Source organism: Canis aureus, chromosome 13 (assembly GCF_053574225.1).
Source record: "Canis aureus isolate CA01 chromosome 13, VMU_Caureus_v.1.0, whole genome shotgun sequence".
In the NCBI taxonomy this organism is placed as follows: domain Eukaryota; kingdom Metazoa; phylum Chordata; class Mammalia; order Carnivora; family Canidae; genus Canis; species Canis aureus.
The window spans coordinates 9,005,436-9,020,154 of NC_135623.1; the positions used below are offsets into that span (position 1 = coordinate 9,005,436).

Consider the following 14,719-nt stretch of genomic DNA (forward strand, 5'->3'; position numbering starts at 1 on the left):
CTTCCCTCTTTCCTTTCAGATTCTTATCACTTCATCTCCTTGTGGGACCTACCCTGACTGCCTTTGCCTCCTTTCTTGGAAACTGGTGTCTGGACAGAAGTGACCTAAAACCTCGTGTAAATGCCCTAGGGGTGTGCTGTTGGGAGGGGCACAGCCCCCTGTGATGTGGAACACCACGCTCAGATTCATCAGTTCAGTGAGTTTGGGTTTTCTTCAAAGTGGGGAGGAAGGGCAGCCTGGGTGGCTCAGCGGTTTAGCACCGCCTTCAGCCCAGGGCATGATCCTGGAGTCCCAGGATTGAGTCCCACGTCGGGCTCCCTGCATGGAGCCTGCTTCTCCCCCTGCCTATGTCTCTCTCTCTCTCTCTCTCTCTCTCTCTCTGTGTCTCATGAATAAATAAATAAAATCTTTAAAAAAAAAAAAAGTGGGGAGGAAGCACCTACCAGGTGATGTGGGATCTGAGAATTACGAGGCTTGAGTTGGAGCTTTGGTTTTGTCACCAACTTTTTGTGTGACCCTGGGTGTGTCTCTTTCCCATCCTGGGCTTTGGTTCTCACTCTGTAAAATGAAAGACTTGGGCTGGAATAGGATTGGCAAATCTATTATATTTTTAAGATTTTATTTATTTATTCACAAGAGACACACACAGAAGAGAGGCAGAGACATAGGCAGAGGGAGAAGCAGGCTCCATGCAGGGAGCCCAGGGTCTCCAGGATCACGTCCTGGGCTGAAGGCGGCGCTAAACTGCTAAGCCACCTGGGCTGCCCAGCAAATCTATTTTATTTTATTTTATTTATTTGTTTATTTATTTATTTTTGCAAATCTACTTTAAATCATGAGCCAATTCTCACCAGTTGGTACTAGAGCTATGTTGAGAGGGATTCTGAGGTTAAATCTGGCCTTGATGGGAAAGAGATGGATTAGTGATGTCTACTGTGGGGGGACCTTCCAGTCTATCACCCTCTGACAGATTTCTTGGTTTCTTCTGTTAGAAGAAGGGTGGGTAGCTAGGTTTATCTTGGGCTTTCAGATGGCCTCATTGACTTTCAAAAAAGGCTTATGATCTGGTTAGACACATGGTCAAAGGGACCAAGGGGCCTGGGTAGCCCGGCAGAGCCCTGAGACCCCTATTGTTAGGATTCAAGAGATGGTTCAGAGGGCTAGGGTACTGAGACTCCAGGGTAGAGGCCAAATATCCACACCTGGAAAGAAAACAGTAGCTTCCTTCCTTGAGGACCTTGGAGGGTCTCTGCTGGCATGGAGCTTTGGCAGGAGTTGGAATAGTAGTCCTTGTCCCAGGAGAGGAAATCTGAGCCATAGTAGTAGATGCTGCTGTGGCAGTAGATGGGAGTCATCGAGAGAACTCTAGAGTGAGGTCCCCATGACCTGGTGAGGAAGTGTTCCCTTTCTTGGGGAGCCATGAACTGGGCTGGCAAAGGGACAGCCATGCTCAGAGGCAGAGAATTATTGAGGTGACTTCTGTAGGAAGGAGGTAGTTCATTTAACAATCCTTCAGAGCTACCAGTCTATGAGGTGCTGGGTTCTGTGCTGGCCGCTCCCCACTCCCCCATTTCTGCCTGCTGCTCCTTTCCCATCTCTATAGTGTCATGGCTCAGGAGTCACTGTGAGTAGAACTTCCTCCTCATAGTGACCAGGTGGCCAGCTCTGTCTCTTTGTCTTTTTTTTTTTTTTTTTTAAGATTTTATTTATTTATTCAGGAGAGACACACGGAGAGAACTAGAGACACAGGCAGAGAGAGAAGCAGGCTCCCTGCAGGGAGCCCGATGCGGGCCTCGATCCCAGGACCCCAGGATCACACCCTGAGCTGAAGGCAGACACTCAACCACTGAGCCAGATGTCCCTCTGTCTCTTTGTCTTAACTCCTCTGGAGCTAGGCCAGCTGTCAGAGAAGCAACTGGAGCCCCAATTCTGAGCCTGCCAATGCAGTATATGTTCACAGGCTCTGCTGTCTAGTTAAAGGGCTTCTAGAGATCACCTAATGCAACTTCTTTGTTTTACACACACACACACAGGTAAGGAAACCAAGGTCCAGAGAAAGTGACACAAGGAGTCTGTATACATTTTAATCCCACTTCCTGATTCTTACTTCTCTCACGCCACCCAATCCAGCACTCTTGTACTAGGGGTCAGGCCTCAAGGCCTTGGGTCCACTTTTCCTGTCCCCTTGGGGGTGGCCTATCTGGCAGGACCCTCTGAAGCATTCATCAGCTCACCAGGCCCTCTGGGTGATCCCTGGGTGGTTAAAGACGAGAAAGTGGCTCCAGATGGTGCTGAGTTCCTGATGTCAAACCATCTGCTTGTCAATGTCATTCATTATTCATGAGGAAACATGAGCCCCTGGGTTGGCGGGGTCAGGAATTTTGTCCCATGCCTTCCTCCCTGCTCAGCTTTGGGAGTGGTACTCTTGAGCTTCCTGTAGGCTTCGCTGGGGAAGCACTTGCTTCTCCAGCTGTGGTCTGGGTAGGGTTCCTTCTGCCCCTCACATGCTCATGCCAGCTGTGAAAACCTGGGCCAGAGAGGTTTTTCTCATCAGAGATCTTTTTTTTTTTTTTTTTTTTCAGGGTTTCCAAAGAACCAGAGACTCAGGGCAAAGGCTGAATGGGAGGGATGGGCCCACACCTTTGAGTGAGCTCTGGGTTGGAGGGGCAGGAGCTGCTGAGTCTGTCTACATCCTTTTTTTTTTTTTTTTTTTTTTTAAGATTTTCTTTATTTTGAGAGAGAGAACACATGTGAACCTGCAAGAGTGCGCAAGTAGGGGGACGGGCAGAGGAAGAGAGAATCTCAAGCAGACTCCCTGCTGAGGTGGGAGCCTGAGAACTCGGGGCTCCATCCCATGACTCTGAGATATGACCTAAGGCAAAACCCAGAGTAGGATGCTTAACCAACTGAGCCACCTAGGTGCTCCTATGTCTGCATCTTCTTGGGAAAAGGAGACCTAGGTGTGAGTCCAGGTGCTACAATTTCTTAGCTGAGTAGGATGGGTAAGGCCTTGACTTTTCAGAGACTCAAGTTTCTCATCCTGAGACATAGAGATTATGTGGCATAGAGATTACCACGCACTTAGTAGAAATACTTTAAAGAGCAAATTAGGCTCATGTTGTAAGCCCTCTCCCACCACCCACCAAAACACCATGCAGATACCAAAAAAACCCCACACAAACTGGCACCAGAATTGGAAACTAAAGAGAAGAGATCATCATAGGCCCAAGTCCAGGGGGACTTTCCATTAGCTGCAAGGTTAATGGGGGATAGATAAAGAAATATAATACAGGGCTCTGCATACATCACAGGGTGAGTGAAAACGGTCCAGACGACCACAAAGGAGGGAGAACACAGCTTTGACTCATCCCCACTGTCAGCCCCAATTTGCCTGGTTGGCAGGAGCCACGCTGACCAGGAGGCTAAGTGGCTACCATTCACAGCTCTCTGGGGACTGAATCCTCTAGAGTGGCCCCTTCCCTTCTCCCTCATTCTTCTCCACCCACCCACACACTTCAACTATGTCCTTTTAGAAAGTCAGATTCCCTCAGGGTGACAGGCCTGAGGGCAGAGGGTTAAGCAGAGTGACCTGAGCCCTGGGATCAGGAGCTGACCTGGGAAGAGCTCTGTAGGCAGAGACAGAGCTGGGAAGGGCTGTAGGCAGAGCCCGCAGGATCAGCTGCTTTTCCTATACTCTGAGCAGAGGACACCCACTGCTGCATTGGACTTTCAGCCAAGTTGTAGAGGCCGACAGCTGGAGATCCCATCTCTGTGCAGAACCGAGCTATGGATGCCTGCTGCCCCGCTCCCGCAGAGTGGCTCCCAGTGCCCTCTGTCTTCCTAGCCCTCATCAGAACTGTCTGATTTAATATTTAATTACATAATCAGTTATTTACTATCTGCCTCTCCTCCTGGACTGGAGGCTCTGGGAGGGCAGGACCAAGTCAGCCTGGCTCACTGCTGTATCCTTGGCACTCAGCATAGGCCTTGGAACTTTAAGAGCGTAAATATTTGTTGAATGTAGCTTTGGAAAGGAATTTGGCAATATTTTCCAAGAATCAAAGAAATGTTTATATCCTCGGTATCAGTTGGGATGCTTTTGGATGTAACAGAGAACACTTGATTCAAACTGGCTTAGCACATTATCTCCCATAACTGGAAGGGCAGAGAAAGGCAGGCTCCTGGGTGGCCTGAGGTCCTTTCTGTTGCTGTGCTGCACTCATCGACACTGGCTTCCTCCTGGACCTGGTGCTCTCTAGGGGGAAGGGTCTTGAGGGAAGAACTGGGGCAGGGGAGAGGGAGACCCTACCTCTCTGGTAAGCATGGAATCCAAACCTCCCCCCCCCACCCCTTAAGTCAGATCTGGCCAACTTAGTCATATGCCTGCCCTCGGACCAGTAGTACGTAGGAAGGTGAGTGCCACTCACGGATTGGCTTGAACTAATCCAGATCAGCCTCTGAAATGGGATGGGGTGGTACCCAACAAAACCAATCCTCTGTCAGGAAGCAGGGAGGGAGAGTGGACGTTGGAGACGCTCCCAGCAGTATCCACACCCAGCCCCCTCACTCTGTTTCTGGGAATCAATCCTAAGGAAATAAGCGGATCCAGGCAGCATAGAAAGATGTTTATAGCAGCGTTGTTTAAAAGGCAGGAGAGAGGGGAAGAAGTCAGACCTGATCTAAGGGGTCACTGTATTGAAGTAGTTAAGTCAATTATGCTCCCTCTATACAGTGGAATATTCTAGTGGTATTGAAATGTTAATACCATATGTTAAAACATGTTAATGACTTTGGGAAACGCTTGCGATATGATGTTAAATGAAAAATACCGGGGTGTAAAATTGTATTGGCAGTATGAGTTCCATTTTTTTAAAGATTTTATTTATTTGAGAGAGAAAGAAAGTGAAAGAGAGAGAGAGAGAGAGAGAGAGAGAGAAAGCACAAGCAGGGGGAGGTGCAGAGGGAGAAGCAGAGTCCCAGCCACATGCGGGGCTCCCACACATCCACAGCCCAATGCAGGGCTCCGATCCCAAGACCCTGGGATCATGGCCAGAGCTGAAGGCACATACTTAGCCACTGAGCCACCCAGGTGCCCTGAGTTCATTTTTAAAAATGCATAAGAAAGACCCTGGGAAGGAATGGGGTAAAACACCTCCAGTGGCTGCCGCTCTGTGGTGCGCTTAAGAGTGACTTGTGCCTCCTTCCTTAGACTTCTCTGTGCTCCCCCTTAGCGGGAGGTCCCCTTCCATAGTCCCCGCAGACTGGGGCCAGTTTTGCTCTCCCTGTTCTTATTATTGGCTCTGAAAGTAATCACACCTGCTAAATATTTACTCCATGCCTGACACCGTTCTAGGCGCCTTCATTCACATGCTCTAATTTAATCCTTACGACAGTCCTATGAGGTAAGTGCTTTTATTTCTCATTTTGCTGAAGTGTTCACTGAAACCCCAAGGTGCTTGGTCACAAGATCACACAGCCAGTGTGTAGAGGCCTTTAGAATTCAAGAGGGGGTTGTATGACTCCACAGCCTCTGCCTTCACTGCCAAACCAGGTCACTTGCCAGGACAGCCGTGTGCTAATAAGAATATTCTGTTCCATTTATTGAGCCAGACCCTGTGTACGCTCTTGACATTTATTTATTTACTCGATCGCTACAGCGTCAGGGAGGCCAAGTGACTCGCCCAGGGTCACACAGCTTGGTGGAAGCGGTGGGCTGCAGGATAGTGGCCCCAGGGCCTGAAGGGGGACCCCATTGTCTCCCGCCCTCCCCCACAGGGTTGCCTGACGCCTTGCCTCCCCTCGGACCATGTTTAACGGGGAGCCGGGTCCGGCCTCGGCCGCGGCCTCCAGGAATGTGGTCCGGAGCTCCAGCATCAGCGGTGAAATCTGTGGCTCCCAGCAGGCTGGGGGTGGCCCCGGGACCACCACAGCCAAGAAGCGGCGCAGCAGCCTTGGAGCGAAGATGGTGGCCATCGTGGGCCTGACCCAGTGGAGCAAGAGCACACTCCAGCTCCCCCAGTCCGGTGAGAGGGCCGCGACGCGCAGGGCCTGGGTTGGGGCCCCTTGCAATGACAGGGCACCCAGGGAATGTCCTCACACCCACCAATATCCATATAGCACTTACTGTACACCCAAGTACTGAGCCTGGGACACATCCTGACTCACTGAATCCCCGCAAACTCCACAAGGCAGGTGCTAAAGCACAGAGAAGGCAACTGAGCTGCCCCAAACTACAGAGCTGGTGGGTTAGTGAAGCCTGAACTCAAACCCCAACAGCCGGGCTTCTGGGTTCGCACTCCTAAACTTTACGCTGCGCTACCTCCACGCACAGACTTACACATTCATCATCAATCATGTATTTATTGAAAGATTTATTTATTTATTTATTTGAGAGAGAGAGACAGAGAGAGCATGAGCAGGGAGGAGGGGCAGAGGGAGGAGCAGACTCCATTCTGAGCGGGGAGCCACGTGGGGCTTGATCTCAGGACCCTTGGGATCATGACCTGAGCTGAAGGCAGAGGCCTAACTGACTGAGCTACCCAAGTGCCCCTCATCAATCATCTATTAAACAGCCATCGTATTCCTGACACCATGCTAAGTGACACAGCTTCCTAAACACACATCCACAGGATTCAGTCGCACCTGTGTTTTCTGAGTTTCCTGAGTACAAATGGCCACACGAATGTCATTACAGGTGTACATTACAAGTCACAGGACACACACACACACACACATTTTGCGTAGTCATAGAGATAGTGTGCTCAATTGCTCAGGAAGCCATCCCTACTGCCAGGAAAGCATATTACGGTCATTCCCACTGTTTGTGGTCACAATAAAGCCAGTTGTGCACGTCACACAAGCACAGCCCTCTGAGTACTAATGCACAGACCCAGATCATAGAGACATAGTTACACACATGCATACACAGCAGCCCGTGATCACAGAAACGCATTGCACGTGTATATGCACAATCTCATGAAGCCACATTCACACCCACTTTAACAGCTACATCCTGAAAAATACATTCTCTCAGACACCTAGTTTTAGAATCCTAGTTATGCCCAGACCGGCGGTGGGGGGGGGTCACCTACTTTGTCACACACAGTCACATTGGACCCCACATCACAGAGGAGCCAGCCCTCCCCTCCAAGACCTCCTCACTTTGTGGCATCAGCCCAGACACCAGCTGGTTTTGTTTTAAAATCTCTTCCTGCTTATTTTGTTCAGTGTAACAACTTCCCCAGGAAACCTTCAAATAGGGCAGCTGGATGGGGGTGGTGAGGGGGCGGGGGCTCCGGAGGATCCAGAAAGAATGCTCATCAAGACTCCCAGTTGGGGCTGAGGGTGGGAGACTTTTCCAGGCCTTAAAATAGATTTTTACAAAGCCCTTCACAGGAGCACGTGGGATGGTCTTTTCCAGCAATCAAGCTGCGATGTGGTTTCTGGCTCAGGGAGATGCTAGATGGGGAGGGGGCTTGAGGTTATCCATGCCCCAGGATGGGCATGGCCTCTGTGAGCATGCAATATAGGCTTGCACTAGGGAGTCAGGGAGATGGGGATCCAGGAGTCGGGTTTGTAAAGGACAAAGGGGTGGGATTAAGGTCAGGGGATTAAGATTAGGTTGAGGAGGTATTGGGCCCCAAGAGTGTGGCTTCAGGAGACCAAGCCCTGCTGATCTCCAGCTGAATGCACCTGATGCAGCTTCAGACCCAAGGGCCTCCTCATGTCCAAGAAATTTGGACAGACGGTCATCCAAGGGCAGGGCCGGGGCCTGAGTCACTGGGAGACCTTCTGGTGGTCTGCCTGGGGCTATTCACCTACCCAGACTCCACAGTCAATGGGCAGGGATTGGAATAGATGCCAAGACCTCAAGCCTCCACGGGGGATGGATGACGACAGGGCTTCTGGATCACTTGTCTCTATTGTATGCAAGGGTGCAGCTGGAGGCCTGGAGCCTGAGCCAGGTGGATGGCCCAGATGCCCTTTTAACTGAAAGTCTCTGTGAATCATCCAATCTTTCGATGTGAGAGCAGGGAGGGCCCCCTTGGGATCATCTAGTCTGATTTACTCATTTTGTTGATGAAGCATTGGAGCCTGGAGAGGAGAAGGTATTTTCCTGGAGAACAACTTGAAATTGGCCTTCAGAGCCACACCCTGTCATTTGCTAGTTGGATGATGCGGGCAAGTGACTTCATTCCTCTGAGCCTGCTTCCTTGATTGTAAGGGCAAGATACCTGCCCTTCAGCATTGTCCAGGGAATTACAGGAGACAGGGTATGCAAAGCCACCCACCCTCTTGCCTGGCACATAGTAGATACTTGGTAAATTGTTGGTGTTATTATTGGCCATGGTTACGCAGTAGGACCAAACAAGAAATGAGTTCTCTAGCCCCCACAGCTCTGCCCCTTGCTTGTGGCATACTCCTCTCCCATCTATAATTCTTTCTCCCCAGCTTTGAGGATGCCAGTGTCCCAGCTTGGAGCCCCATCCTGGGTAGGAGAGTCTGGCCCCAGAGGGATGTACGGGCTGACTTGTCATGGGCAGTGGCCCTGGAGACTCTGTTCTGGGCACAGATCCTAGCAGGGTACTCCTACTGCCCCCAGATGGGATAGCTCATTCCCTGCAAGGCTGGGCTGCGTGAAGTGGGGAAGAACTCCTCTTCTGGACCCAGTCTTGTGAGCTCTAGGTCTGCCCCTCTAGGGGCTTCCCTCCCCCTGATCTGTCCATACTCCGCATTGGCTCCAGCTCTGCCCTTCTCTTCCTCTTTGTTTCAAAGCCTCTGTTTTTTTTTTTTTTAAGATTTTATTTATTTTTATTCATGAGAATACACAGAGAGGAGAGAGAGAGGCAGAGACACAGGCAGAGGGAGAAGCAGGCTCCATGTAGGGAGCCCGACATGGGACTCGATCCCAGGTCTCCAGGATCAGGCCCTGGGCTGAAGGTAGCGCTAAACCGCTGAGCCATCAGGGCTGCCCTCAAAGCCTCTGTTTTAGTTTAGGTCCCATGATATCTCACCTGGACTATTGCCCCAGCCTCCTCTCTAGTTCCCCTGCCCTTTCCTCTTTATTCCTCACATTTTCCTCAAATGGCCTTCCAGAAACTCATCCTGAAACTTTAGAGTTTAGTTCTGGTTCTGTAACTCCCCCATGGGACCTTGGGAAAGTCACATTCCCACTGGGTCTCCATTTCCTCTTCTGTAAAATGGAGCTATAAAAACTACCTCCCAGCTTCCTTCTATTTTTTAAAGGTTTTATTTATTTATTCATGACACACACACACACACACACAGAGAGAGAGAGAGAGAGAGAGAGAGAGAGAGAGAGAGAGGCAGAGACACAGGCAGAGGGAGAAGCAGGCTCCATGCAGGGAGCCCGACATGGGACTCGATCCCGGGTCTCCAGGATCACACCCTGAAGTGTGTGAAGGCGCTAAACCTGAAGGCGGCGCTAAACCACTGAGCCACCCAGGCTGCCCTCCCAGCTTCCTTCTAGATCTAACATTCTCTAAGTTGTAGGAGCAAAGGTGAGGGGAGGAGCAGAGCTTTGGAGTCCCAGGACATAGGTGGTTCTGACCTGGCCTTAGGCTGGGTCTACTCAGGGCCACCCTGGGCCATTCCAGCCTCTGCCCGAATGGAGCTTCCCTTTTCAGTACCAGGGACAGCAGCTCTTCCCACCTGGGCTCTGGAGAGGAGAGGGCTCAGGATGTTCCAGGAGATGCCATGGGGGGTGCTGCTGAAGGCTTTGCCTCTCCCTTGCACGTGGTGGGACAGATGGGTTGGTTCCTGGAGTCTTTCAGTCTCCAGGCACCACAGAATTATTGTAAGCAACTTGGCCCAGTTCTCTAGAGAGAAAAACAGAGACTACATAAAGTTACTCCCCAGATCAACAGAGTTCAGACTGGACAAGTATGAAACCAGTAGATGAATTTTCTCCGAGGTTGCAAGAATGTTCTCCCTATCCAGAAGACATGAAACTTAATCTCTGCTGAATCACCTCTCAAACCAATGTGGACTTGATGTAGAGTAGTGAAAAGTAGACTGTCAGTAGACCAGGAGAATGTGGGCCTGGAGTCTGGCTCCAGCCCTATGAGTATGTGGCCACCTCGTTCCCCAATGGCAGCAGGAGGCTAGCGAAATGTCTCTAACACTTCAGGATTCTGTGACACCCCTACCCAGGGGCTCACAATGGGTTGGGTGGGTCAAAGAAGGTAAATTTTCTCCCAAGTGGGTCTGAAGAGGGGTATTGGGGCCATGGGGTGGTGAAGCTGTGGCCTCAGCTCAGGGTATGTGTTGTGGGGAGAGGAGCTATGAGGAGAGAGGGTGACATGCAGCTCCCACAGACCCATCTGTCTCCTAACTGGGTTAGAGGGGATGTGGCAGTTAGGATCCAGGGCCAGGGCAAGTCCCCTACACCTACCATCATTGCCCAGTCCTCTGTGTGGTAGGTCACATGCCATTTGTGAGTTTGTATCTCTGTGTGTGATTGAGTGGAGGGGTTCAATCCAGGGGTTATGCTGTGACAGTCACATGTATGCGGCAGAGTGTGTGGTGTGTATGGATGACTAAGACCTGGCAGGACTGTTCGTGACTGTGCCCGCTCTGTGAACCTACATGACCTGACTTGTGAGACCACTGTCCTCCTATGTGATTGTTTGCACTCTGCTTGTGTGAAAGAAATACATATGAGCCAAAGTGACTGTATGTGTGCATGAGAGAGAGAGGCACAGAAGGTCAGTGGTCTCATTGACTTGTGGATAGTAGCCATTCCAATATCCCAGAAGCTGGGCTGGTTTCAGAGAAGACCTTCCTCCTCACCACCAGCCCATCCCCCCTCCCAGTCCCCCCATCGCATCGCGTAGTGATGCCAGCCCTCTCAGCCTTCCCTCCCCCATTGGGACTTCCTGAAACGTAAGTAGGGTGAAGCAGGACTGGCCTTTTGAATAACCATCCCCCCCAACCCCTCATTGGGTGTGGCCTAGACAGGAGATTGCCAGCATAACCAGCTCCCCACTCCCCACTGCTTTTGGAGGCTATGCTGTTGGCCCCACTCCCAGCGTTCCTATCCCCATTGGCAATTCCACTCTGAATTTGCCCAGGTCTCTAACCAGTGACAGCAAATGGCCTCCTTTGGTGCAGTCCTTATCTGAATGCTGCTTCCCTCTCTATCAAACTCTTGGGGTGCTTCAGCAAGGGAAGGCCCTGCAGACCTTCAACCTGTCTTCTACTCCCCCCGCTCCCAGGAGGAGAGGGTGTCTAGAGGGACCTCACTGCAATGCTGAGGAGGTTGCCATGGAAACCCAGGCAGGATGGTGTGCTGCTAGGAGAGGCAGAGTGCCCCATGTTCCCTGCAAGGCTCAAGAGGGGGGCTGGGGTGAGGGTGGAAGGCCCTCCAAAAAAGAGGTACAGAGACACGGAGTGAGCTCTCACCATGTGGCTCCTGGGGTTCTTCTGCAGAGCTTTCTCTCAAAACCAAGGTCACTTCAGGTCAACCTAGTGGTCCCTCTCAGTCTTGCTTCCCTAATGGCCTCTCCACCCCTCCACACACATCCCCCTCCACATTCAGACACACCTTGAGAATGCGGGTTAGTGTGAGAATGGCCAAGCTTTCCATGGGGATTTTTATAGGGCCTATAAAATATCACAGAGAGTGGAGTATGAGATCCGGGTGTGATAGGGTTCATGCGGGTCCCAGGAAGGAGGAAAGCAAATCTGGGAATGCCAGAGAAAGCAAACTTTCCAGAAGAAAAAGGAACACCTAACCATTTGGGGCAAAGGCTAGAACTGAATTGGGAAGGTGGCCACCAGCGAGCCTGGCAGGGTGAGGGTGAGCACTGCAGGCCTGGGTTCCACCTGCTGACTCCCCACCCCACAGCCGCACCATCCCGATTCTGCCTCCAGCCATCCTAGTCTCCTTTGTCCCTGTCACTGCCCCGAGTAGGGTCAGGAGTCAGGCTGCAGGCCGGCTCAGGAAGGCCCCTGCCTCCAGTCAGAGGCAGTCCTGCCCCCTCCCAAGAGGTGACCTTGGCAGCCCTCTCACCGAAGCCTCCTCAGTGAACTGACCTTGTCCCCTTTCTATGTCTTTGGGGGTCACAGAAGGGGCCACCAAGAAGCTGCGCAGCAACATCCGGCGGAGCACAGAGACAGGAATCGCAGTGGAGATGCGGAGTCGGGTCACACGCCAGGGAAGCCGGGAGTCCACGGATGGGAGCACCAACAGCAACAGCTCCGAGGGCACGTGCGTGCAGCCCACCCCCACTGCTCCCACCCTCCCGCGTGGCCCTCTAGTCACAGAGAGGGGGAAAGTGTGGGGAAATCCTCTGGCTGGGCTTCCATCTGGATGTCTGGGTTCCTCTGCATCCCTCCCTTCCCTGGACACCCACCGCCTGGGCCTCAGTCTTCTTGTTCCTGGCTGCTTGCTTCCCATCCGCACACGCCAGCGGCCCCGGGGGCAGTGCATCCCCTCTATGTTGCACACCTCCCCACCCCTGACCCTGCCCTAGCACCTGCACACTGCCCTGCTCCAGAGGAAAATGTGGACCTGAAATCCTTTTCGATCTGAAACCATTGTTACGGCTCAGATGAATGAAGTTCTCACAAGTGGTCTTGCATGGAGCTTATAGGAGGAGGTTGGACTAGATCAGTGTTTTTCAAACTGTGGTTGATGACTCAGGCAGGAAGTAAAATCAGTTTAGTGGGTCAAAACCAGCATTAGGGAAAGAAATAGAAATTTCAGACATATCCTGTGGAGTGACAATGCATTACCTTGTGAACTTTCGGTTTTTTAATAGATGGATGCACAGAGGTCTCTGATGGTAAATTTATTTTTTCCATCGCATGGAGGCTGCAGTCAAAAATGCGGAAGTCACTAGATTTAGATATTCCCTTGGTCTCTCCTAGATCTATGAAAGCGGTTATATGACAAAGATTTTTCTGGGTTTGGCTTCATCAAGGCCCATGATTGCAGGGCCCTGTGGCTCTCTTATGTAGGATTCTGAGATCTCATGTCTCGCTCCTGTGTCTACATCTATGAATGCAGATGGCCAGTGGCATGTACTGCGCCCTATGGTATGCAGGGCCTCCCTGGGCACGTCTGATGAGTGCTCCTTTTTTTTTTTTTTTTTTAAGATTTTATTTATTGGGATCCCTGGGTGGCGCAGCGGTTTAGCGCCTGCCTTTGGCCCAGGGCACAATCCTGGAGACCCGGGATCAAATCCCACGTCAGGCTCCTGGTGCATGGAGCCTGCTTCTCCCCCTGCCTGTGTCTCTGCCTCTCTCTCTCTCTCTGTGTGTGCCTATCATAAATTTAAAAAAAATAAAAATTAAAAAAAATTAAAAAAAAGATTTTATTTATTCATGAGAGACACAGACTGAGAGAGAGAGAGGCAGAGACACAGGCAGAGGGAGACGCAGGCTTCATGCAGGGAACCCGATGTGGGACTCGATCCTGGAACCCCAGGATCACGCCCTGGGCTGAAGGCAGGCGCTAAACCACTGAGCCACCCAGGGATGCCCAGATGAGTGCTTCTTACTCTGGGATCTCCCAGCCACCATCAGACCAAAAATTGTGTCTCATTTAATACTGGGGAATGTCAGCACTACCATTATCTCCATGGTCCACATGGAGAGACTGAAGTACCTTCCCCAAGATCGCCACTGTTCGGTGGTGGAGTCGGGATTTGAATTAAGACCATTTGACCCTACGGCCTTTGGTCACAACCTCTCAGCTCTCTATACTGAGCTCTTAAAAAAAATTTTTTTAAAGATTTTATTTATTTATTCATGATAGACACCGAGAGAGGGAGAGAGAGGGTCAGAGACACAGGCAGAGAAGCAGGCTCCATGCAGGGACCCCGACGTGGGACTCAATCCCGGGTCTCCAGGATCAGGCCCTGGGCCAAAGGCAGGCGCTAAACCGCTGAGCCACCCTGGGATCCCGAGCTCCTAAAATTCTGTGACCTTGCGAGTCTATGACCTTAGTTAACCTTCTCAGAACCCACTTTCCCTCCGAGTATGGTATGAGGCTGCCGCTGATGGCCAGTAAGATTGGAGGGGTGGGGGGCTTGAATCAACCCTTCCCTCGGAGTGGAAATCCAGGCCCTCTCCAACAAGACGAGCGTAGTCAACCTCTCTTTCTCCCTGCCTGTCGCCAGCCAAGAAGGACTCAAGGACAAATTTTCCAACAGGGGAGTCAATCTGATCTCTCAGGCCAGACACCCGGGCTGTCCTAGGAGGTCTTTGGTCCATTGCAGCCCCTGAGCAGACCCGGGTCAGACGTCCCTCATTGGTCCTTTCTCTGCTGCCACCCCCCCCAGAACGTCTGGGCTTGAGCTCATGAACAAGTAGCACTTCCCTCGGTGTTACCAGCAGCAACATCAGAACTACCATTTTATTGTTTCCTGCTTGTCTGGAACCTTCCATGCACCAGCTGCCCCGATCTCCACCATAACCCTAGGATCTGGGCATCATCTCTGTTTTGCAGTCAAGACCAGCCTCTTACCTCTCGGAGCCTCTGTTTTCTCATCCGTAAAACCGAAGCAGGGCCCCTGCCGCACAGAACGGCTGCAAGGATGGAACGACACGATGCGTGCGGTGCATTTAGCAAGCCACTGGCTCCCGGCCAGCTTTCAATCACTGTCAGTTTTGCTCGTTCCTATTTCCAGGACTCCACAACCAGGGACCACCCACCATCACTCGCCTTTTATCTCAACCCAGTAATTGCGTT

General features: G+C 51.5%; 1 protein-coding gene across 3 annotated transcripts in view; it reads left to right on the forward strand.

Annotated features, from left to right (window-relative positions):
• The window catches only part of RIMS3 (regulating synaptic membrane exocytosis 3), a 41,948-nt gene that overhangs the window by 16,102 nt on the left and 11,127 nt on the right, over positions 1-14,719 (forward strand). For all 3 annotated transcript variants that reach the window (XM_077844534.1, XM_077844535.1, XM_077844537.1), the window contains exons 2-4: positions 20-196; positions 5,776-6,023; positions 12,091-12,232. In XM_077844534.1, the coding sequence (XP_077700660.1) occupies positions 5,807-6,023; positions 12,091-12,232 (359 nt within the window). In that variant the 5' untranslated portion in view covers positions 20-196; positions 5,776-5,806. The remainder of the gene's footprint in view (positions 1-19; positions 197-5,775; positions 6,024-12,090; positions 12,233-14,719) is intronic.